The sequence below is a fragment of the Rhinopithecus bieti genome, unplaced genomic scaffold (assembly GCF_001698545.2).
Source record: "Rhinopithecus bieti isolate Rb0 unplaced genomic scaffold, ASM169854v2 scaffold_22436, whole genome shotgun sequence".
NCBI classification, from domain to species: Eukaryota; Metazoa; Chordata; class Mammalia; order Primates; family Cercopithecidae; genus Rhinopithecus; species Rhinopithecus bieti.
Genome location: NW_016810644.1, coordinates 743216 through 768888, shown reverse-complemented (window position 1 = coordinate 768888; position 25673 = coordinate 743216). Strand labels below are relative to the sequence as shown.

The following is a 25673-nucleotide window of genomic DNA, read 5'->3' as shown; positions in this document are numbered from 1 at the left end:
GGATGCTGGGACGGGAAATGGCGGCTACCCTAGGGAAGATTTAGATGTCTAACCTGGGAAATTCCTCAAACCTAGAATTCAGGTTTGCCAGGTGGCAGAAAAAGGACAGATGTCCCACACACTCTTGCTCAGGAAAGGCAGGGAAGATTAAATGACACAATGGCTCTGCAGATGATGAAGAGCAACACTTTTATTATTCCTCCAGTGGCTCCCCAAGTCCCTTAAACTTGTGCCCCTCCTCCCGTCCCCCATGCACCCTCCAAAGGAGGTGACAAAGGCGGCAGTGAAGGAGGAGGAGGAAGAGAAACACCTTTATTGGAAGAGCTGTGTGGACAAGAGAACGGGGATGAGAGTGAGAGCATGGGAGGTGGGGTCCAAGGAGCTGGTGCCTTTCTCAGCGGCCCTTCCAGGGACTGCACAGAGACGGGCTGGCACGCCCTGGGTCCAGGCACCTAGGCCGTGCGATCCCTTGGGAGAGGGCCTTGTAGGTGGGGAGGGAGGCAAGAGGCCTGGGGTTCCCACGGAGAAAGGGGCAAGAAGCCACCCGGTTTCACCGATCCATGCTGTCGTCCGTCGGGCTGGAGAAACAGGTCTGTAGCAGCTTTTCGCAGAACTCCAGCTCCTCCTGGATTGGGCAGGGGCAGGGAGCAAAGGGCCTGAGTGCAGAGGCTGGACCCTGCCTCCAACATTCTTGGCACCCAGAGGTGACTCCTTTTCTCTCCTAGCCACCACCACCCCACCAGAGGTTAGGGTTCTCTAATCACTGCTCAGATCCATGATTCCCTGTCTTCACACTGGTGTCTGAACTACTTGAACTAGAACCCGAGGTCCCCCAGACTCGTCTCACTCCATTTATCTGCCTCATATCAGCACTCTTGGGCTCTTTCTAACTCCCAGATATTGACCACTGTTCAAAACTTTCTACAGATACAAACCCCAGAAACCATGAAAGAAAGCACTGACAGGTTAAACTACGTAATATAAAAGATACTCCCAGGGCAAAAAAAAAAAAAAAAAAGAAAAAGAAAAGAAAAGAAAACGAGGTTGGGGAAAAATATTTGTGATTCATAGCACAAATGGCTAATATACTTAACACTTAAAGAGCCTAAAAAAATCATTCGCAAAAACCATCACCCAATAAATAGATAAGTGGGCAAAGGATGAGAACAAACAGTTCACAAGAAAGAGAAAAGATGCCAAATTTCACTCATGGGAGAAATGTAAACTGGACTGGAGTACTATTCAACAATCGGCTTGAAAAAAGTCAAATGGTTCATCGAGGCCACTGCGTCCTGACCAAGATTTGGGGAGTTGGGCCCCCTTATGACTGGAGTGTCAATGGTTAAACTTCTGTGGAGAGGAGCTTGGTGATAGCTAATGAAATGGCCCTTCACCTTTAACCTTCACCTTTAACATACCTGACCCCAGCCATTTCCCTTGTAGAAACTGTTCTACAGACATATGAAATAACATATACAAAAGGTTATTCTTTTAGCAGTGTTTGTCATAGTGAGAGTGTAGAAACGACCTGCATAACCATGCTACAAAAAAGAGGCCATCTGCACTGTACAGCTGCAAAATAAAAGAGCCGCGAGCGAGACATGCAATGCCTGCAGAGCAAGGGGCAGAACAGCCATCACAGCATGGCAGGCTTATTTTGCATAACACAGAGAAAAAGGAGAATTCACATGCACCTTTGTTCATGTGCACCTAGTATCTTAGGAAGGACACCTGAGCAACTGGGTAGCTAGAGGGAGGGGCAGGAAAGACTTTTCACTGTTTACTCTCCTGTGGGTCTTGTATTTTCAATCATGTGACTACGGAACCTATTCAGAAAGCATTAGTAAAATCTATTATAAATCTAATTTCAGTGTTTCCACGGGTGTATACATAAGTCAAAATTTCTTATGTAGTACACTTTTTTTTTTTAAATTTTTTTGAGACGGAGTCTCACTCTGTCGCCCGGGCTGGAGTGCAGTAGCACATCTTGGCTCACTGGAACCTCTGCCTCCCGGGTTCAAGCGATTCTCCTTTCTCAGCCTCCTGAGCAGCTGGGATTACAGGCGCCTGCCACTACGCCCAGCTAATTTTTTGTATTTTTAGTAGAGATGGAGTTTTACCATGTTGGCCAGGCTGGTCTCGAACTCCTGACCTCATGATTCACCCGACTTGGCCTCCCAAAGTGCTGGGATTACAGGCGTGAGCCATCGTGCCCGGCCATGTAGTACACTCTCAATATGTACAGACACTTCACAGTGTCTACACAGGAATGAACTCAACAGAATAGAATGTCCCAAGGAGGTGGGTGAGTTTGCTAAGCTTGGCTTTGCTGAAGCACCAGCATTGATTCATTCACTTCAACAAATTAATACATTACTTAATCAATTAACTATCTGAATTTTAATTAGTTGTGATTTAGCATTTGTTACTTGTCTAGTTATCAAATGAGTTATTTATTTGCCCCTTATCTATTTAATTAAATATCTGATGACTTGTTATGTGTCACTTGTTATTTACCTAAAATAACTGGTTAATATTTGCCATTATAATGGCAATTATATCTTGTCATCCTAAGAGCAGCCCTTAGGACCTCCCTCTAGAGGCCTCACTGACCCCACCCTATCTCCTGTCCTGTCCCCTGGCTCACTCAGGAGCCCGGGCAAGTCGCTGCCCCACAATGGGCCTCCATTTCCCCATCTGCGGAACGGAACTCACACTGCCCCTGGCCCAGGGTGGGTGCTGAGGGGCTCAGCACAGGGCCTGATATGTGTCAACTCTGGTGTGCTGTTCAGAGCTCCAGCATCATCTGATTAGAAATGGCAATTATATCTTGTCAATTCAACGAAATAGTTAATCATTAAGACATTTGAGTGATACTATATTCAGTTTACATTTATTTAATGTAAACAACTGTATGAGGTAATTTGGATAATAATTCAGTGACTTGGTCAACCCTTTAACAGTCTCAAAGCTCCTGTCTCCTTGCTGTCTCTCCTACTCTGACACAGCACGGGACGAATGCTAGGCGTGAAATAAACGTCTGCTGAATGCAGGATGAGTGAAACGCACGAGAACATAAATGAAAGCCTGAACCAGCGGACCCAAGAGCCCCCAAGGGCAAGGACTGGCTGGCTCTGCCCCTACTAGGGTCCCCACTACCACACTTGGTCTAACCTGGGGAATTCCTCAGCCCCCAGGCCCCTCCCCCTCACACCTGATCCTCCTCACGCCCTGTCCCTTCCGCAACTCACCCGGTCCTTGTGGAGCTGCTGTCCCCTCCCCCGGCACATGATCCTCTTCCAACCCCACCCCTCCCCACACACCTGGTCCTCCTGGAGCCCCTGTCCCCTGCCCTCACACCTGGTCCTCCTTGCACCCCATCCCCTCCCCATGTACCTGGTCCTCCTGGAGCCCCTGTCCCCTGCCCCCACACCTGGTCCTCCTTGCACCCCGTCCCCTCCCCATGTACCTGGTCCTCCTGGAGCCCCTGTCCCCTGCCCCTCACCCCTGGTCCTCCTTGCACCCCGTCCCCTCCCCATGTACCTGGTCCTCCTGGAGCCCCTGTCCCCTGCCCCCACACCTGGTCCTCCTTGCACCCCATCCCCTCCCCATATACCTGGTACTCCTCATGCTGCTGCAGCAGCTGACAGCGGTGGCGGAGGAGCTCCTCCAGGCCCAGTTCCGGCTCCCGACACTCACGCACACCCTGTGGGAAGTCTGTCACCAGGCTGTGAGGGACATAAGAGCAGCCCTTAGGACCTCCCTCTAGAGGCCTCACTGACCCCACCCTATCGCCTGCCCCGTCCCCCGGCTCACTCAGGAGCCCGGGCAACTTGCTGCCCCACAGTGGGCCTCCATTTCCCCATCTGCGGAACGGACCTCACGCTGCCCCTGGCCTAGGGTGGGTGCTGAGGGGCTCAGCACAGGGCCTGATGTGTGTCAACTCTGGTGTGCTGTTCAGAGCTCCAGCATCATCTGATTAAACACTAATTCACTGGTGGGGGCCTGTACAAAAGCCTCTCTCCCTCCCCCAGGGCCTCTGTGCCAGCCCTACTGGTGAGGAAACTGAGGCTCCCTGACTCCTACTTCTTTCTGGCCCCACACCCTTCCTCTCCACAGGGAAGGTCCTGACTCCTGAGTCCCTACGGGCTGATTCCTGAGCCACCCCCACCGTGGGGCACCCACCCCAGGCCCCGTCCTCTCAAGGAGCCAAAGTACCTGCACAGGGCTCCAAGCACGTGCTCGTGGAAGGGGCTGTGCTCTGTCCGCACCAGGGCCACCAGCTGCTGGACCATCCCCATGGAGCACAGGGTCCCTGGCGGGAGGGCTGCAGGGGTCAGAGGGGCAGCCCCACCCATCTCCTATGCCCTCCCCAGGATGCCTGTTCCTCCCCTTCTCCCACACCTGCACCCACCCCAGGGCGTCTGCTCCCCACTCCTGCCCTCACTCAAGGGCTGCCACACCTTTGTGTTCGGGGTGGCCCACCAGCAGGTTCTGCAGCAGAAATGCCGATTTGACCTTGAGCTTCTGCACCTGCTGCTGCATGGCCCGCATCAACACAGAGAAGCCGTCCAGGCGGAGGAACTGCAGCAGCCCAGCCTCCTGCTCTCGGACCAGACCTGGGAGAGGGGGACAGAGTCCTGAGCTTGCAGTCACCACCACCACCACTATCATCATGACCACCACCACCATCACCACCATCACCATCATCACCACCACCATCTCTATCACCATCCTCACCACCATCACCACCATCCTCACCACCACCACCATCACCATCAACACCATCACCATGATCCTCACCATCACTACCCATCCTCACCACCATTCACGCCATCATCACCATTCATTGCCCACCATCATCACCATCCTCACCACCATCACCACGACCATCACTATGACCACCATCCATCGCCTCCATTACCACGACATCCCCCACCCATCAGCCATCGAACCACCATCAGTTCCATCCGACTACCACCATCACAACACCACCATACCATCTCACCATCACCTCCATCACTACCACCATCCCCACCATCGGTCACACCTCTATCATATCACCATCACCTCCATCCTACCACCGATCACCAACACCCACCATTACCCATCTCACCATCACCTCCATCCATACTCCATCGATCACCACCACCATCATCATCACCACCACCACCATCACCACCATCATCATCACCACCATTAACAATATATTCATTGTCAGTCATCATCACCACCAACCACCACCATCATTACTTGCCAAGGGCCGGCATATGCAAGCATTATCTTTTTTTGAAGAATGTTTTTGAGATATAATTCACAATTCACACAGTTCAGTCTTTTAAAGATATTCGCAGGGCTGTATAACCATCGCCACTAACTCTAGGAAATTTTCATCACCCCCAGAGGAAACCCCGTACCTATGAGCAGTCATTCCCAATTTCCCCTCCCTCTGGGCCCTGCAACCACAGACGTGCTTTCTGCCTCTGTGGATTTACCTGTCCCAGACACTTGATAGAAATGTGTTCATAAAATATGTGACCTTTTGTGTCTGACTGCCTTCACTCAGCATGGTGTTTTCCAGATCCATTCATGTTGTAAGTGGTATCAACACTTCATTCCTTTTCATGGCTGAATAATATTCCATTGTATGGATATACCACATTTTATCCATTTCTTCACTGATGGAAGCATCATCTCTTTTTATTTTTTAATTTTATTTATTTACTTACTTATTTATTCATTTTGAGATGCAGTCTCGTTCTGTTGCCCAGGCTGGAGTGTGCAGTGGAGTGATCTGGCTCACTGCAACCTCTGCTCCCTGGTTCAAGCTATTCTTCAGCCTCAGCCTCCCAAGTAACTGGGATTACAGTAACTTGCCACCACACCCAGCTGATTTTTGTATTTATAGTAGAGATAGGGTTCCACCACATTGGCCAGGTTGGTCTCAAGCTCCTGGCCTAAAGTGATCCACCCGCCTGGGCCTCTCAAAGTGCTGGGATTACAGGCATGAGCCACTGTGCCCGGCCGCATCATTATTTTTTTTTTGAGACGGAGTCTCGCTCTATTGCCCAGGCTAGAGTGCAACGGCAAGATCTCGGCTCACTGCAACCTCCGCCTCCTGGGTTCAAGCCATTCTCCTGGCTCAGACTCCCAAGGAGCTGCGATTACAGGCATGCACCACTACAGTCCACTAATTTTTGTATTTTGAGTAAAGACAGGGTTTCACCACATCGGCTTGGCTGGTCTTGAACTCCAGACCTCATAATCCACCCACCTCAACCTCCCAAAGTGCTGGCATTACAGGTGTGAGCCACCGTGTCCAGTCCATATCTTTTTTTTTTTTTTTTTTTTTTGAGACGGTGTCTCACTCTTTGCCCAGGCTGGAGTGCTGTGGCACGATCTCAGCTCACTGCAACCTTTGCCTTCCAGGTTCACGCCATTCTCCTGCCTTAGCCTCTGGAGTAGCTGGGACTACAGGCGCCCGCCACCATGCCCGGCTAATTTTTTTTTTTTTTTTTTTTTGTATTTTTAGTAGAGATGGGGTTTCACTGCGTTAGGCAGGATGGTCTCCATCTCCTGACCTCGTGATGCGCCTGCCTCGGCCTCCCAAAGTGCTGGAATTACAGGCGTGAGCCACCGCGCCCGGCCATCTTTTTAATCCTCACAATTCTCCTGGAGGGTGGGCTTTCAGAATTCTATTTTACAGATGAAGAAACTGAGGCCCAAAAGAGCCAGGCTACACAGCATGCATGACCTTTATCCAGAGGGCAATGAGAACTCTGGAAGGCCTCCCAGCAGGATGAGAACTGACCTTTGGGGTGCACCTCCAGTAAGGTGCCTGCTCCTTGGTAGGCTCTAGGTCTGGGCTGCCCAAGAAGGACAGAAGCCACTAGTAGCTTGTGGCCACTAAACACCTGATATGCAGCCAGTGCAACTAAGGAAAATAGTTGTTCATTTCATTTAAGTTCAATTCATTTAAACTTAAAATGAAAAACTGAAACAGTGTAAAATATTCTCCAGTAAACACAACATTGACCAGGCACGGTGGCTCACGCCTGTAATCCCAGCACTTTGGGAGGCCAAGGTGGGCAGATCACTTGAGGTCAGGAGTTCAAGACCAGCCTAGCCAACATGGTGAAACCCCATCTCTACTAAAAATAAAAAATTAGCCAGGCATGGTGGCAGGCACCTGTAATCCCAGCTACTAGGGAAGCTGAGGCAGGAGAATCATTTGAACCTGGGAGGTGGAGGTTGCAGTGAGCTGAGATCATGCCATTACACTCCAGCCTGAGCAAAAAGAGCAAAACTCCATCTCACACACACACAAAAAAAGAAAACCAAAAAGAAAAACACACACAACGTTGTTGCTCTGGTACACTCCACACCACCGCTGAAAACTCACATCTGAGTTGTGATGTGCTTTATTTGTAAAATGCACACACTAGGTTTTGAAGACTTAGCGTGGCAAAAAATATAGTGTCTCATTAATATTCCATATTACTTACACATTGAAATTACAATAGTTTGGACAGATTGGGTTAAATATTTATTTTATTTTATTTATGTATTGTTTTGAAACAGAGTCTCACTCTGTCACCCAGGCTGGAGTGCAGTGGCAGTTGGCTCACTGCGACATATGTCTCTTGGGTTCAAGCAATTTTTATGCCTCAACCTACCTGGTAGCTGGGATTACAGGCATGCCCGACCACGCCTGGCTAATTTTTTGGTATTTTTAGTAGAGACGGGGTGTCACCATGTTGGCCAGGCTGGTCTTGAGCTCCTGGCCTCAAGTCTCGGCCTCCCAAAATGCTGAGATTAGAGGCGTGAGTCACCGTGCCTGGCCAAATGTTATTTAATTAAAGAAAGAAAAGAGAAGAGGCATGCAGGGAGTGGAAAACACGAAGACTTCTCTCATTCATCTGTAAGCAAGGCCTGTCAGCTCTGCCTTCAAAATGTACCCAGGAGAGGCCTGTCTCCTTTACGCCAGGGTTTCTCCACCTGGGCGCGGTTGGTATCTGGGGCCAGATCATTCTGAGTTGTGGGGCCCGCCCTGTGCATTGCAGGATGTTGAGCAGCATCCCTGGCCTCTACCCAGTAGATGCCAATAGTCCCTCTCTCCCAGCTGTGACAACTAAAAATGTCTCCAGACATTTGTCTAAATATCCTGTGGAGGACATGATTGCCCCCGTTTGAGAACCACTGTTCCCTACCACAACCTTGATCTCCTGCCTAGGTTATCGCCATAACCCCCAGCTCACCACCCACCTTCTGCCCACCCTCGCCGCATTCACCCTCTTCTCTGTGCAGCAGTTGGGGGCAGGGATCACAGTATGGCTGCCGTCATTTTTGGAGAGAAAGCCAAAGTCATCACCGCAGCCCACACATCTCCCTTAAAAAAGTTACGCTTATTCAGCGCTAAAAAGAAATGAGCTATCAAGCCAAGAAAAGACATGGAGGAACCTTAAAAGCAGATTACTAAGCCAAAGAAGCCAGTCTGAAAAGGCTGCAGATTGCATGGTTCCAAGTATATGACATTCTGGAAAAGGCAAAACTATGGAGACAGTAAAAAGCTCAGGGGTGGGATGACTAGCTGGAGCTCAGAGGATCTGGAGTGCAGCGAAATTCCTCTGTATAATACTACGGGGGGGTCCATGTCATGATACAGTTGTCCAAACCCACAGTATGTACAACATCAAGAGTGAGCCCCAGTGTCAGCTGTGGACTCTGCGTGACAATGGTGTGTGCATGCAGGTTCATGGATTGTAATAACCATGCCACTCTGGTAGACTATAACATAGAACCACTTTGGAGTGGCTCAGCAGAGGGGCAGCGAGTCCATCCCCTCCTGTCCTGCTGGGAATGGCACTGGCACCGCCGCCTCGGGCAGCAGGAGCTGAGGGGATGTAGCCTGCAAGTGGCTCCCAGCACAGAACTCCGGTAATGGTACTGGACAGCCACACAATGGCATACCCTGCAGCCATCAAAAAAAAGGACAGATGCCACTGAATGGTATACTTTAACATTTTCATGTGAATTTTACCCCCAAGCAAAAAAAAAAAAAAAAAAAAAAAGGGCATCCGAGCTCCCAGAGCTCTGCCCTGCGTCATGGACAGCTTTCGTTGGGGAAGCCGACCACCGTGTGGTGAGGTCGCGCAAGCAGCCCGAGCTTCTTGCCAACAGCCAGCAAAACTCTGCTAGCCCTGGGGCAAGCCACGGTGGAAGCCCACCTCTAGCACCCCTCCCTCGGATGAGGATTGTGAGGGATTAACGAGGTGCGGCGCACAGGGCTGAGTGCAGTCAGACCTTCGGGTAACGCGGCCCAGCTCACGGCTGACCACAACCTCATGAAGACACAAAGCCAGAAGCAGCCCTCCTCGATGGGGGCCACTCCTGCATTCCTCACCCACAGGAAGGGGAAAGATAAGCTACTGTGGCTTCAGAAAAAAGGACAGAGGCAGGTCAAGGTGCGCAACAGTCAGGATGGTCTGCCCCAGCCGTGCACATCCGAGGAAAAGAGATGAATCTGTGTGTCTATGTGTGCACATACCACACACGGCATACTCCACATATGCACACACCACACACCCCGTATACAGCCACCACATACACACATCCCACACACCCTACGCACATCCATGCACCACACATACGCACCACACATACACACCCCAAATGCACCCCATATACCCCACACACTGCACATGCCCCACACATATACATGCACACCCCCAGCACATACATCCCACACACATACACATGCAACACACACAGCACACACACACACTCACCATACCACACACACCTCTACATATATACCACACAACCACACACCCCATGTACACCTCCACACATACGACACACCATACACCCACTACACACACACACCACACACACCCACATTTGTCCTGACAGATTTATCAGAATCTCTGGAAGCAGAAACTGGCATGACAGTGGTTTTCTCTGGAATGGGGACCAGGTTTGAGGACAGGGACCGTTTGCTATGTACTCTTTTGTACCTGGTGAACCACGTGACTGTCTCACAGATTTTTAAAAATATGTAATGACTGTTTTTTTTTTTTTTGGAGACAAGATCTCACTCTGTCACCCAGGCTGGAGTGCAGTGACACGATCTCAGCTGACTGCAGCCTCTGCCTCCCAGGCTCACATGATCCTCCCTCCTCAGCCTCCCAGGTAGCTGGGACCAGGTGTGAGCCACCAAGATGGCCTAAAGACTTCCTAGACTTCCCCCCACCTTTTTTTTTTTTTCGAGACAGAGTCTCGCTCTGTCGCCCAGGCTGGAGTGCAGTGGCGTGATCTCTGCTCACTGCAAGCTCCGCCCCCTGGGTACACGCCACTCTCCTGCCTCAGCCTCCTGAGTAGCTGGGACTACAGGTGCCCACCACCATGCTCGGCTAATTTTTTGTATATTTAGTAGAGACGGGGTTTCACTGTGTTAGCCAGGGTGGCCTTAATCTCTTGATCTTGTGATTCGCCCGCCTCAGTCTCCCAAAGTGCTGGGGTTACGGGCGTGAGCCACCGGGCCCGGCAAGACTTCTTTTTTAATGTAAGCTCTTGGAAGAAAACTCTGCCAGCCCCTCTCTACCCTGCTCTGGCCCTCAGGGACACCATGTCCTTCCCTCTGCCCTTTGTGGCCAAGCTGCCCCATGTCTGTCGGTCCCTCTATCTCCTTAGTTTTGGCTGCGACTTTCCAAGTGCTACCTCCTCCAAAGCTCCTTTCCTCACCTCATCAGAATGCTTCCTTCTTCCGGAATCTCCTCCTACCCAAATCCTCCCTGTTCTCCTCTCAGCCTCTGCATGGCTGGGGCCACCATCTGCTGGGAACACAACACTGATTCTGGGGCTCAGGATACATGGGGGTGAGGGAGAGAAAGGGGGTGTTGGACCCCCCCCTCGCAACCCCCATTTCAATGACCACATAGGCTGCTGGAGTTAAAAAATAGCCAACCTCAGGCCAGGCACAGTGGCTCACACCTATAATCCCAGCATTTAGGGGAGGCCGAGGCTGTTGGATCATCTGAGGTCAGGAGTTTGAGACCAGCCTGGCCAACATGGTGAAACCCCATCTCTACTAAAAATACAAAAAAAAAAAAAATTAGCCAGGCATGGTGGTGTGTGCCTGTAAACCCAGCTACTTGGGAGGCTGAGGCAGAGGAATCCCTTGAACCAGGGAGGTGGAGGTTGCAGTGAGCCGAGATTGCACCACTGCACTCCAGCCTGGGTGAAAGAGCGAGACTCCGTCTCAAAAAACAAAAAAAGAAAGAAAAAAAGCCAACCTCGGACAGATTAAATGCAGAGTTACAATATGACCCAGGAACTCCACTGCTAGGTATACACTCAAGAGAACGCAAAACAAATGTCCACGAAAAGACCTGTGCAGCCATGTCCACAGGAGCACGAGAGCCCAGAGAGAGATGGAAACCAGGGACTGTCAGCAGACAGGCGGAAGGAGAGGCAGGGCATGGTGGACCCATGCAACAGGACACATTCAGCCGCAAGAAAGAGCACAGCACTGCCACCCCGCCACCACTCGGGGACCTCGCGCTGTATGGAAGGAGCCAGCAGCACTGCCACCCCGCCACCACTCGGGGACCTCGCGCTGTATGAAAGGAGCCAGTGGCACTGCCACCCACCACCACTCGGGACCTTGCGCTGTATGAAAGGNGAACTCCACTGCTAGGTATACACTCAAGAGAACGCAAAACAAATGTCCACGAAAAGACCTGTGCAGCCATGTCCACAGGAGCACGAGAGCCCAGAGAGAGATGGAAACCAGGGACTGTCAGCAGACAGGCGGAAGGAGAGGCAGGGCATGGTGGACCCATGCAACAGGACACATTCAGCCGCAAGAAAGAGCACAGCACTGCCACCCCCGCCACCACTCGGGGACCTCGCGCTGTATGGAAGGAGCCAGCAGCACTGCCACCCCCGCCACCACTCGGGGACCTCGCGCTGTATGAAAGGAGCCAGTGGCACTGCCACCCACCACCACTCGGCGACCTTGCGCTGTATGAAAGGAGCCAGCGGCACTGCCACCCACCACCACTCGGGGACCTTGCGCTGTATGAAAGGAGCCAGGTACAAAAGGCCGCACAGTGTGGGATTCCATTTGTACAAATGTCCCGGAGAGGGATATCCTTAGAGGCAGTAAGTAGATTCATGTTGCAGGAGCTGGGGGAGAGGATGGATGCCGACTGATTGCTTAACGGGTACAGAATTTCTGCTTGGGGGAAAGGATGAAAATGTTCTGAAATTTTGGCCAGGCGCAGTGGCTCACACCTGTAATCCCAGCACTTTGGGAGGCTAAGGCGGGTGGATCGCCTGAGGTCAGGAGTTCAAGACCAGCCTGGCTAACATGGTGAAACCCAGTCTCTACTAAAAATACAAAAATTAGCCGGGTGTGGTTGCAGGCGCCTGTAATCCCAGCTACTTGAGAGGCTGAGGCAGGAGAATCGCTTGAACCTGAGAGGAGGAGGTTGCAGTGAGCCAAGATCATGCCATTGCACTCCAGCCTGGATGACAAGAATGAGACTCTGTCTCAAAAAAAAAAAGAAAGAAAGAAAGAAAAACAGAAAATGTTCTGAAATTAGCGACTGCCGACAGCCATACCGCCTGAACGCGCCTGATCTCATCTAAAATTAGAAAGTGATGATGGCTGCACAACACTGTGAATATACTAAGTACTACGCTGTTTTTTGGTTTTATTGTTTGTTTTCAGACAGGTCTTGCTCTGTCACGCAGGCTGGAGGTGCAATCATGGCTCACTGCAGCCTCAACTTCCCAGGCTCAGGTGATCCTCCAACCTCAGTCTCCTGAGTAGCTGGAGTTACAGTCACACACCACCACGTCCAGCTAATTTTTTAATTTTTGTAGAGACAGGGGTTTCCCTATGTTGCCCAGGCTGGTGTCAAACCCCTGAGCTTGAGCAATTCTCCCGCCTCGGCCTCCCAAAGTGTGAGGATTCCAGATGTGAGCCACCATGCCAGGCCAAAAGTACGAAGTTACACACTTTAAAAGGATGAATTGTGTGGCCTGTGAATTATATCTCAATAAAGCTGTTAGGGAAAATAAAAGGAAACAGCCCAGTGGCGGCACTAGTACAGCACATGCAGGCAGGCATCCAGCACACACGAAGAGCTCCCCCGGGCTGGGACCCTGGTTCTGTGTGTCCTCTCCAGACTCCCTGGCCTGATCCCTCCCGTGTGGAGGAGACACAGTGGGCCCAACTTCAGCAGGTGTGCACAAGGATTCAGCCAGTCAACACCTGGCATGGAGAAACTGCCCCACAGATGTTGGTTTTTGTCCCATCCCTGGCCCCAACCTGGCCCCTGTGTCCCAGGAGGCAGGGTATGGGGGAGTCCTGGCCAGCTCTGCCCTGTGGAGCTGCACAAACCCGGCCACGTCCCTCTGCCCACACGTCAGTTTCTTCCCCTGTCAAATGAGGATGCAAACGGTCCCACTTCACAGGCCATTAGGATAAAAAGAATTTGTGGCTAGACATGGTGGATCACACCTGTAATCTCAACACATTCAGAGGCCAAGGCAGGAGGATCCCTTGAGGCTAGGAGTTCAAGACTAGCCTGGGCAACAAAGCAAGTCCTGTCTCTATATAGGTTAAATTAAAAAAATAAGAAGAAGAAGAAGAATTCATGTACAGCAGGGGTTCTGACCATGGGGCTTTCTATGACATCTGGGGGCATCTATGCTGCGGTAGGTGGGGTGACAGTGTCTCTCCATGGCATGGAGGCCACCCACTAGATACTGCTCAATGTCGTGTAGTACATAGGATGGCCCCTGAGAGAGTGAACCAGCCCCAGTGTGAACAGTGCCCAGCTGAAAAACTGCTGCGTGCAAAGCATTCACGCTGAGGGCCGGGCAGTCTCCTCCCAACGTGGTCATGTCTGCTGCGTGGCTAGCAGGGGGTTTGGCCGAGTGCACCACTCACTCTGCCTGCAGCACTCAGGTGCCAGAGGCCCAACAAGCACGGTAATAAACGAGTGAAGGAGATGCCTCTCCCTCTGCCCCAGCAGATCCCGAGGGCCCACCCGACACCCCCCAGCACCCCTGCCCCCAGCCCCACCCAGACACTCACAGGAGATGGCGAAGAGGGCCTTGACACGCACCGTGTCGCAGGCGTCACGGTCCAGCAGCCGCAGCAGCTTACGCAGGGCGCCCAGGCCCAGCACCTGCTCCTGGATGGCTGCCACGTTCTGGCTGCACGTGCCGATGAGCTGTGCTGCCCGCCACCGCAGCCCCGCAGCCCCCGCCTCCAGGTACCGGCCCACCAGCAGGTGCATGCCCGACAGCTGGCAGAAGTCTGTGCCACAGAGGGGAGCAGAGAGAGGCCAGATGTTAGGGACTGAACTGTGCCCCCCAAAATGCATGGGTTGATGCTCTGATCCCCAGGACCTTGGAATGTGACTGTTCATGGAGATGGGATCTTCAAAGAGATAATTCAGGTAAAATGAAGTCCTCAGGGTGGGCCCTAATGCAATCTGACTGCTGTCCTGATAAGAGGAGATGAGAACACAGACACCCACAGAGGGACAACGTGGAGGGAGGACACAAAAAATGCCTTCTGCAAGCCAAGGAGAGAGGGGCTCAGGAGAAACCAGCCCTGCCCACACCCTGATCTCAGACTTCTAGCCTCTGAAGCCGTGAGAAAATACATTTCTGTTTTTAAAGCCAGTAGTCTGTGGTGCTTGGCTAAGCTGGCCCTAAGCCGACTGCCACAGCTGCTGAGGCCAGGAATGCCAGGCTGGCTCCCACAGGGACCTGGTTCTCTCCAAACACCCAACCAGAGGTCCCTCCAAGCCCAGTACAACTGGATTCCATTGGCACTTGGGGCATTAGGGCCCCAGGCTCCAGACTACTAAATGCCAGGACTGATCCTGGTTTTTGTGACAATCTGAATGTCCCCAGGGTCAGCAAACCACAGCCTACCTCTGGTTTTTATAAATAAAGTGGTGGTGGAGAGCATGGCTGTTCCTCAAAAAGTGAAACACAAGATTCCCTGTGACCTACCAATTCCACACCAAGGCACAGACTCAAAAGAACCAAACGTAGGGACTCAGATACTTACACACTCAGGTTCATGGCAGCATCATTCACAAATGACCCAAATGTCCTTAAAGGATAAAGAGATAAATAAAAACTGTTCTAGCCATACAATGGAGTATTACTCAGCCATAAAAGGGAATGAAGCAGCCAGGCACGGTGGCTCAAGCCTATAATCCCAGCACTTTGGGAGGCCAAGGGGGGCAGATCACTTGAGGCCAGGAGTTCAAGACCAGCCCGGGTAACATAGCAAAACCCCGTTGCTACTAAAAATACAAAAATGCCAGGCCTGGCCAGGCGCGGTGGCTCATGACTGTAATCCCAGCACTTTGGGAGGCCGAGGCGGGTGCATCACGAGGTCAGGAGTTCGAGACCAGCCTGGCCAACATGGTGAAACCCCATCTCTACTAAAAATACAAAAATTAGCTGGGCATGGTGGCGGTCGCCTATAATCCCAGCTACTCGGAAGGGCGAGGCAGGAGAATTGTTTGAACCCAGGAAGCAGAGGTTGCAGTGAGCTGAGATCATGCCATTGCACTCCAGCCTGGGCGACAGGGTAAGACTCCGTCTCAGGAAAAAAAAAAAAAAAAAATTAGCCAGGCCTGATGGCATGCACCTGTAATCCCAGCTGTTTGGGGAGGCTGAGGTATGAAAATCACTTAAACCCAGCAGGTGGAAGTTGCAGTGAGCTGAGATTGCACCACTGCACTCCAGCCTGGGAGACTGACTCAAAAAAAAAAAAAAAGAAAGGAATAAAGCTCTGACACACACCACAACATGGGCACACCTTTAGCACAATCAGCCGGACACAAAAGGTCACATGTTATAGGCATCTATATGAAATGTCCAGAATGGGCAAATTCATAGACCCAAAACACGGATTAGTTGTTGCCAGGGGGCCGGGGGAGGGCCTGCTTAATGGGTGCTGGGTCTCCTTTGTGGGCAATGGAAAAGTTCTGGAAATACAGGTAGTGTTGCACAACACTGTGAATTGACAGTAAGTGGTAGAGACGGCCATGTGGGAGGATGTTCCCCTCAGCCCACCTTCATCAGCACTGCGCATCTTCATTAAAACAGAAAAGATACACATACATATTTATATTTATATACAGAGACGGCGCATAGGCCAGGGAGGAAGTGGTATCTTTGGCTTTCGTTCTCATTTGATTACTAATAAGGTGTAAAATTGCTGCTGCTGTGATTGGACGCTTAGCACACAGCAGCTGCTCAACAGATATTTCCTGAACAAGCACAAAATGAATGAAAGAGCAAACTCGTTAAAAGCCATCCTGCGGACGGGAGCGGGAGTTCTCTGCCGGGTTAAGACTGGGAAACACTGGGGAAAAGTAAGCTGGGAGGTGGCGACTGCACTGTGGGTCTTCTCAGGGCACTAAATGCACTCATAGAGGGGGGCTTCCTAAACGCCGTCCAGCCCCTGTCCAAAATGAAGACACCTGACTCCCATGCCTGACATGTTACGTGTACTCTGTGCCTCGGCTTGTGCGGGCCTGGGGGTTTCTCTCAGCCCATTCTCACCAGCCTGTGTACAAGAGGAAGTAACCAGGACCTGCCCAAACCAGACTGCCATGTAGCAGCACAGCCTGAACTATGAACCAAGGAAGTGACACCCCAAATCCACACCCTCAATGGCTACACCACACAACCCCTCCAAATGGAAGTGGGCTCTCCTCAAACCTTCTGTCAGCTCCGCTGCTTGGAGTAAAACAGCATTTACCTCGGTCTGCAAGGCCCTGCCCACCCCCACACTGTTTCCTACGCCTGGCCCCTCACTCCCTGTACTCTGCCTCAAGGGCCTGGCTGCTGTTCCTGAACACACCAGGCGCGCTCTGGCCTCAGGGCCTTTGCACTGGCTGTTCCCGCTGTCTTGAATGCTTTTCCCAGAGACCATCCCACAACTCGCACCTCACTTCAGGTCTCTGATCAAACGTCGCCCTGGAGAGGCCTTCTCTGCCACCCCACCCATGCCACTTTCTCCCTTGTACTCTGGGGAATGGCAGTGGACACCCAGAGGACTAGGAGAGAAACAGCCACCTCAGAACTGATCAGGGAAGTGGGGGACCCCACCTGCCATGAGGGTGAGGAAGAGCCTTGCTCCTTATGGCAATGGAGGCAATGAGGCTGATGGTGAGAGGGCAGCAGGGAGGCTGATGGTGTGATCCCCAAGAGTAGGGCCAAGAGCTGAGAGGCAGCAGGACATGTACAGAGGGGCAGGACGTCCCGACGGGGGAAGTGGGGTACCTGCGGCATTGTCCATGTTCTCACACAGGTCGGCCAGCAGCTCCAGGGCCCCCTCTCGCTCTTGCTGGTCGGCTGCCTGCTCAGCCTCCCCAGCAGTGGGGGGCATGGGCTGTGACAGCACTCGGAGGCAGCTCTTCATCTGCTCCACCTCCTCCCGCTGGCCTCGGAAGGCAGCCGACATGGCCTCCTGCAACCACTGACGCCTCTGGGGACCAAGGCGAGGAGGAAAGGAGATCTATCAGTCATTAATTAAAAAGGAACAGCCATTAATAAAGACAGCCAACTGAGGGCTGATGCTCCTTCAGTCAACAAATAGTGGCCGGGCGCTGTGGCTCATGCCTGTAATCCCACCACTTTAGGAGGTCAAGGTGGGCAGGCTGCCTGAGCTCAGGAGTTTGAGACCAGCCTGGGCAACATGGTGAAACTCCATCTTACTAAACTACAAAAAGTTAGCTGGGCATGATGGTCCGAGCCTGTAGTCACAGCTACTCCGGAGGCTGAGGCACGAGAATCACTTGAACCTGGGAGGCAGAGGTTGAGGTGAACCGAGATCGCAACATTGTACTCTAGCCTGGGCATCAGAATCAACTGAACATCTATTTTATTCACAGACACTTTTCTAGGTACTAAAGGCAGCCCTGGGCCAGACAGAAACCCCTGCCCTGGGGGTGGGGCTCACATTCAGGTTGAAGAGCAGTCAATAAAGAAAATAAGCAAAACGTGTAGCATTTGACGTGGTGAGATTATAAGCGTCCTGGGGTAAGTAAGATTAAGCACAGTGGGGGATCTGGAGTGCCAAACTGTGGCTGCAGACTTAAACAGGTCAGGGCCGGGTGCGATGGCTCACACCTGTAATCCCAGCACTTTTGGGAGGCTGAGGCAGGAGGATCACTTGAACGCAGGAATTTAAGAGCAGCCTGGGTAACACAGCGATACCCCATCTCCACAAAAAAAAGTTGTTTTTTTTTTTTTTTTGTGATGGAGTCTTGCTCTGTTGCCCAGGCTGGAGTGCAGTGGCCGGATCTCAGCTCACTGCAAGCTCCACCTCCCGGGTTCACGCCATTCTCCTGCCTCAGCCTCCCAAGGAGCTGGGACTACAGGCGCCCGCCACCTCGCCCGGCTAGTTTTTTGTATTTTTTAGTAGAGACGGGGTTTCCCCATGTTAGCCAGGATGGTCTCGATCACCTGACCTTGTGATCCGCCCGTCTCGGCCTCCCAAAGTGCTGGGATTACAGGCTTGAGCCACCGCGCCCGGCCAAAAAAAAAGTTTTAAATTAGCTGGGCATGGTGGTGCATGCCTGTGGTCCCAGTTACTCAGAAAGCTGAGTGGAGAGGATGGCTGGAGCCTAGGAATTTAAGGCTGCAGTGAGTGAGAACTTGTTTCTAAAAAAAGAAAGAAAGAAAAGAAAAAGAAATGGGTTGGTCATTGAGGGTCCCAGGGAGGTGACTTGCGAGAAAAGCAGTAGGTGAGGGACTGAGCCAGGCCACATCTAGAAGTGGTTCCAGGCAGAGGGAACCACCAGGAGGCCAGCGTGGTGGAGGCAGAGTGAGCAAGGAGAAAGGGATGGGGAGGGGAGCAGGTGATATCAGGTCTTGCAAACTTTTGTAAAAACCTGGGATTTCCCTCTGAATAGGTGTGGGAGCTGCCAGAGGGCTCTAAGCAGAGGAATGGGGACACCCGCATTGCTGTTGATTGAGAACAGACGGAGGAGGGGCAAGGGCAGGTGCAGGAATATGAAACAGGAGGCTACGGCTGGGAGCAGGCAGGAGAGAAGGCAGTGTGGAGCAGGAAGGAGAGAGGAGTGGGGAGAAATAGTCAGACCCTGGACTTATTTTGAAAAGAGAGCCCGTTTGATTTAGTGAGATACGAGGTGTGACAGAAAGAGAGGTCAAGGATGACTTCAAGGTCTCTGTTCTGAGCAACCAGAAAAAGATGGGGAAATGGTGTGAAAAGCAGGTTTGGGGTGGGAAGAGCAGGGATTTCAGCCCATTTTCAAATGTGTCAAATTTGAGGGATCTATTACACATCCAAGGCAAAAGACTGAGGAAGCTGCCTGAAGCCCAGGCGGAGGTGCAGCCTGGACCAGGATTTCTCAACTTCAGCTCTACTGACACTTTGAGCTGGATAGTTCTCTGTGGTGTGACCGTCCTGTGCACCACAGGATGCTGAGTAGCATCCCTGGCCTTCACGCACTGGATGCCAGTATCCCCCTTCCTCCAGTTGTGACAACCAAGAATGTTTCCACACAATTGTCCCCTGGGGAATAAAAATCACCCCCAGTGAAGAATCACTGGCCTAGAGATATAAATTTGAGACTTATCAGAATAAAGCCTTACAACAATATGAGGCCGGGAGCGGTGGCTCACGCCTGTAATCGAGCACTTTGGGAAGCTGAGGGGAGCCGATCACCTGAGGTCAGGAGTTCCAGACCAGACTGGCCAACATGGTGAAACCCCGTCTCTACTAAAAATACAAAAATTAGCCAGGCATGGTGGCACGTGCCTGTAATCCCAGCTACTCAGGAGGCTGAGGCAAAGGGAATTGCCTGAACCTGACAGACAGAAGTTGCAGTGAGCCGAGATCACACCACTGCACTCCAGTCGGGGCAACAGAGTGAGACTCTATCTCAGAGAAAAAGGAGATGAGAGCTAATAAGTGACTGCTGGAATTTTGGGGGGTGAGGGAGGGGAGCAGAGGTCTCCTTAGTCACAGTTCTAAGTAAATTTGAGTGAGCTATTTAATGTTTCTGTGCCTGTTTCATGCCTCACTGTCGTAAAGGTTCAATGATGTCATGTATGTAAGTGGGTTAGCATAATGCTCTGTATACAGTAATTGCCAATTAAACATTATATATAATAACTATTCCTATTAATCTGCAAAACAACTCTATGAGGTATGTATCATTGTTATCCCCACTTCGCAGACGAGAAAGTTGAGTCACAGAAAGGTTAAGACTTACCCAAGGTCACACAGTCAGCAATTGACAAAGCCTGAAATCAAACCCAAGCAGTCTAGGCTGGGCGTGGCGGCTCACATCTGTAATCTCACCACTTTGGGAGGCTGAAGCAGATGGATCACTTGAGGGCAGGAGCTCGAGACCAGCCTGGCCAATATAGTGAAACCCCTTCTCTACTAAAAATACAAAAATTAGCCAGGCATGGTAGCCCATGCCTCTAATCCCAGCTACTGGGGAGGCTGAGGCACGAGAATTGCTTGAACCGGGAAGGCAGAGGTTGCGGTAAGCTAAGATTGCACCTCTGCACTCCAACCGAGACTGTGTCCCCCACCCCTACCCCACACCAAAAAAAAAAAAAAAAAAAACAAGTAGTCTGACTACAGAGCCTGTGCTCTTCATGAAAACACACTGCTGTCTTCAGAAGCACTGTCTGTCTGCTGGACACTGTGTGCAGCCCTACTTAAAGTAGAACCTCAGAACTACCCTATACCGTAGTTATTATTATTATCAATTTGTAAATAAACAACTTGAGACTCAGAAAGATGAAGTAATATATCCAAGGTCACACAGCTGGACAATGCTGAATCCAGGTCAGTCTGGCTCTGGAAAGGATATGTCCCCCCCAGACTCTCTTGAGATCTGACCTTCAGTCAACGACGACCCCATCTAGCACAAATTATAGCCTACAATGCCTCCACACCTGGATGCCTGCCACCCAAGAAGACCCTAGTCTTCTTGTGGCTCCCCAGGTCACACTTCCCAAGGCACCTCTATCTGTCCCCAGGCCCCTCACCCCAGCTTCTTGGGTCCCCATCTTTTACCTCCTCACTCATGGGTTCTGGAGGAGGGTCTGGCTCTTCAGAGCCCGCGGTGATGGCCATCTGCAGCAAGCCTTGGAGGTTGCGTGGGGGCCGGGAACTGTCCGAGCCCCCAGCCGAGGAGCCGCCGCCGCCGCCGCCGCCCCCTGAAGAGCAACCCTGGGAGGCCGGGGGCAGCGCCAGGGGCAGGCGGCTGCCTCTTGAGCCTTCGTCTGACATGGGCCGTTTGTGAAGAAGGGAAGAACGTGTTAGGGGGAGAAGGTGGTCACCGCTGAAGCAGCTCTGTCGTCCTGATGGGTCGATTCTTGAGGGTCTGCTGAGAAGGTGGCGTTTTAGGGGAGCTCGGCGCCCCCCCATGACCCCAAACGTCTCTGCCCCCAGCCCACTCAACCACAGCCCGTTTTCCTTCCTTCATACCCATAGGACCCTTCCCCAAAGTCATAAGCACCTCCTTTCTCCCTAGCAACACGCCCCACCCACTCTCCCTGGCAACAACCCCCCTTCCCCATCTCCAGTGCGTGCGTCCCGTCTCTTAGCAACCTCACTGCCCCGCCTCCGTAGCAACAAGCCCGCCCTTTGGTCTCCTTAGCAACAAGTCTTCTCCCTCCTCTCCGAAGAGGGGCGCCGGAATAGGGCGGATCTCACCTCCCAGGGTCCTCAAGCTGCCGCTGCTCCTACGGACAAAGTCGTCCGCACCTGACTCTACTGGGCGCCGCCATCTTAACCGGAAATACGCACAGTTTCACCCGGAAGTGCCCGGCGTACCCACCCAACTTCGTGCCGTAGATGCCGCTGAAGCTGCTTGCCCGACTGTTACTCTCTTCTCACCTGGCCGGATACTGCCCTCGGCCCCGCCCCTCCCATCCAGGCCCCGCCTCCAAGCTAGGACGCACCTTCGTGCGGGCTCCGCCCCTTCACGCTTAAGTCGCTGGTCAAAGCCCCGCCCCTGGCCCAGTTTTCGCACCTCAGCGAGTCCCGCCCCCGATACTTATTGCAAGCTCCACCCCTGTTCTAAAGTGTGCCCCGCCCCCAGGTCTGACCCCGCCCACACTACTATTCCTGCACCTGCTCTAGGCGTTTCAGCTTCTCCCAGTTAGGCCCCGCCCCCTTTCCAGGCCCCTCCCACTCATTGCTGTCGGTCATCCTTAGAAGGTTTGGGGCCTCGCCCCCCTAATCTGACTTTCGCCTCCACTGGGGCCACCACCCCATCTACTGGAGCCCTGGGGTCGCAACTGTAATGGCTGGCCTGTGAGCCTTGGGCCCCCGGCAACCCCTCTCTCAGCCTCAGTTTCTCCATCTGTCAAATGGAACTGGGGCATGGACCGTCTCATCACCCAGCCTCTCGCTCATGGACTCTTCCCCATGCCCTGACAGGTGGAGAGGAGAGGATTCTTGAGGCCTGGAGCCGGAAGCAAAGTGCCCCAGAGCCCAGCAAGATTCAGAGCGCCAGAGAAGCCAGCTTGGTGGGGAGGCCCGAGGCCTCCGTGCACCAGAAGTGGGGTTTAGGCCTGGGCACGTGCTGATGCGGCCCGGTCTGCAGAGGTGTTGGCCCTGTACTGGGCTTAAAGAAACTCTCATGTTGGTGCTGGATAGGAGGCGTTTTCCTCCAGGAAAAGGTTGTGCTCAACGCAAAACGGGGCACACAGTCACAAATGTATCAATCACCTGCTGGGCGTGGTTGTGCAGGGGGATATTTTGGGCAGAAACAGGAAGACCCAACAGATAGGCTGTGTGTGTGTGTGTGGTGTTTCCAGCACTGTGTTGTGAGATGCATCTGGGCCTGTGGATGTGCTATTATATTAGTTTCCTATTGCTGCTGTTAACAAATTACTAAAAATGTGGTGGCTTAAAACAGCACACATTTATTATCTTGCAGTTATGGAGGGCAGAAATCCAAAATGGGTTTCACAGAACTGAAATCAAACTGTCAGCAGGATTGCATCGCTTCCGGAGGCTCTCCGGTAGAATGTTTTTCTTGCCTTTTCCAGCTTCTAGAGGCCACACTCCTTCTTTGACAGGTGGCCCTATCACCCCAAGCTCTGCTTCCATCTTCCCATCTCCATCACTGACTGCTCCTCCTGCCTCCTTCTCACAAATACTCTTGTGATTCCATCGAGCTCACCCAAATAACTGGGATAATCTCCCTATCTCAGTCACATGGGCAAAGTCCCTTCAGCCATGCAAGGTAACCCATGCACAGATCCTGGGAATTAGGATGCAGACATCTATGTACAAGTCTATCAGTTTATAATACATGGCCAAGGGCAGTGGCTCAGGTCTATAATCTCAGTACTTTGGGAGGCCAAGGGGGGAGGATCACTTGAACCCAAGAGTTCGAGACCAGCCTGGGCAACATAGTGTGACCACATCCCTACAAAAAAGTACAAGAATTAGCCGTGTGTGATGGCATCTGCCTATAGTCACAGCTATGCAGGAGGCTGAGGCAGGAGGATCACTTGAGCCCAGGAGGTTGGGGCTGCAGGGACCTATGACTGCCCCACTGCACCCCAGCCTGGGCAACAGGGGGAAGACCCTGTCTCAAAAAACAAAACAAAACAAAATAAAAAGAGGGTGATCATATAATTTTTCATCTACAGCAAGACACTTGAGAGCAAAAAGGGACCCATTAATGCCTCCAGAACCAAGAGGCAGATCCCTCCTGTTAATAGTTACAGAGCCAGGCCAGGGTGGTAGCTCACACCTGTAATCCCAGCACGTTGGGAGGCTGAGGTAGGCGGATCACGAGGTCAGGAGTTCGAAACCAGCCTGACCAACATGGTGAAATCCCATCTCTACTAAAAATACAAAAATTTAATTAGCTAGGCACGGTGGCAGGTGCCTGTAATCCTAGCTACTCGGGAGGCTGAGGCAGGAGAACTGCTTGAACCTGGGATGTGGAGGTCGTAGTGAGCTGAGATTGCGCCATTGCACTCCAGCCTGGGTGACGGAGCAAGATTCCATCTCAAAAAAAAAAAAAACAAAGAGTTACAGAACCAGCCTGGCCAACAGGGTGAAACCCCATCTCTACTAAAAATACAAAAAATAAAAAAAGCCGGGTGCCTAAAATTGCACCCTGCTCAACAGGCCCCTCTTAACCCCCTTCCCTGCTGTGATCACCTCCTCAGCACGGACATGATTATCTAACGCATCATACATTTTGCCTATTGACCTTGTTGATCATCTGTTTCATCCACCAGCATGGAAGCCTCACAGGACAGGCCTTTTTGCTGATTTAGGTCACTGCCGTGTTCTTACCAACAGGAACAGTGCCTGGCTGAGATTTGGCACTCATTAAATATTTGTGGACTTAAAGTGTTGAATGGGGGACTTGGAAATATCACAGGAGCCAAAAGGCTCCTGTGTGCACTTTATTTTATTTTATTTTTGTTAGAGACAGGGCCTCACTCTGTTGCTCAGGCTGGAGTGCAGTGGTGCAAACATAGCTCACTGCAGCCTCGAACTCACTGGCTCAAGCCTCAGCCTCCGAAGTAGCTGGGACTACAGGCACATGTCACCACACCCAGTTAATTAAAAAAAAAAAAATTGTAGGGATGGGGTCTCGCTGTGTTGCCCAGGCTGATCTTCCCACCTCGGTCTCCCAAAGTATTGGGATTACAGGCATGGGCCACCTTGCCCAGTCCTGGGTGTGCTTTATAGAGGATTTGAGAATTAAATGGGTGTATAACACTTTCGGTTACATGACATAGAGGGATCTATGGTTTATGTGGAAAGCTAATGGGGGCAGGTGGGTCACTCACAGGCAGAGCACAGGCTTGTGGACATGCTACAGTGGGGATGTATGGGCTATACTGGGGCCCACATGAAGGTATAAAGGACCCTATGATGAGCACAGAGAATATATGGGGGTCTAAGAATATACACAGGGACCTCAGGGGCTTCTGGAAGCTTCTCTGTAGAAGTAAAGAGAATCCTAAATCACTCTAGGCTGTGGGTAGATATGCAGCCTTGACACTGGTGGGGACACAGACTTACCCTCGCCCTGGATGGGTGGGCTTAGGGGGCTGGGGAAACCGACATGAGTTTGGCGTCAGCAACTCCAAGAATTCTTTCCCTTCTCTGTCTCTGTCTCCCTGGATATGTCCGCAGTTCTCCCCAGCACATGTCCCTACACCTGTGTGTACCCCCTGGCCCCTCCCTGCAGCTCCACCTGCGCCCCCCTCTCCCCCACCTCTCTGGCTGGCCTTCCTCTCTCTGTCTCTCCGAATCTCTGAGTCTTTCCATCCCTCTGTCGGCTTCCAGCAGTTCTCTCTCCTTCTCCCTGTCTGTTTTCCCGGCTTGCCATACCTTCCTTCTCTTCTGTCCCTGCCCATCTCTGCCCTCCGTCCCTCTCTGCCTCAGCCTGTCTCTGGTGGTCTCCATCCCTCTTGCGTCTCTGCCTGTCTCCCGTCTCTGTGTCAGCCAGGATCTTTCTTTGTGTATCTCCATCTCTGCCCCATCTGTTGGGTCCTCTCTCTCTCGCTCCATCCTTCCCTCCATCCTCTCTCCTGCATCCTCCCACCTCCTCTCCATCCCTCCAGCTGAAGGCCCGCCCCCTGCCCCCCCC

General features: G+C 52.1%; 1 protein-coding gene across 5 annotated transcripts; it reads right to left on the bottom strand.

Moving 5' to 3' along the window:
* Positions 1-170: 170 nt before the first annotated feature.
* Positions 171-22104, bottom strand: HSPBP1 (HSPA (Hsp70) binding protein 1). 5 transcript variants are annotated; one of them, XM_017892561.1, is made up of 8 exons: positions 21755-22104; positions 21113-21422; positions 17335-17539; positions 14111-14335; positions 4464-4619; positions 4219-4315; positions 3617-3728; positions 171-625 (listed from the first exon to the last, which is right to left on the bottom strand). In XM_017892561.1, exons 2-8 carry the CDS (start codon positions 21326-21328, stop codon positions 551-553), a joined length of 1086 nt encoding a protein of 361 aa, XP_017748050.1. In that variant the 5' UTR covers positions 21329-21422; positions 21755-22104; the 3' UTR covers positions 171-550. The 5 variants fall into 5 exon arrangements, with proteins under 5 accessions (XP_017748050.1, XP_017748049.1, XP_017748054.1 ...); XM_017892565.1 differs by having other exon boundaries at positions 285-625; positions 21879-21963; XM_017892563.1 differs by having other exon boundaries at positions 285-625; positions 21113-21425; positions 21755-21911.
* Between the last annotated feature and the right edge of the window lie 3569 nt (positions 22105-25673).

Coding starts and splice junctions, on each gene's coding strand:
- HSPBP1 (XM_017892560.1), bottom strand. CDS start 21,466: ATGGGGGGGCGCCGAGCTCCCCTAAAACGCCACCTTCTCAGCAGACCC. Junction 14,336..17,334: donor GAACATGGACAATGCCGCAG/GTACCCCACTTC, acceptor TCTGTGGCACAG/ACTTCTGCCAGCTGTCGGGC. Junction 4,316..4,463: donor GGGCCACCCCGAACACAAAG/GTGTGGCAGCCC, acceptor CCCTCCCGCCAG/GGACCCTGTGCTCCATGGGG.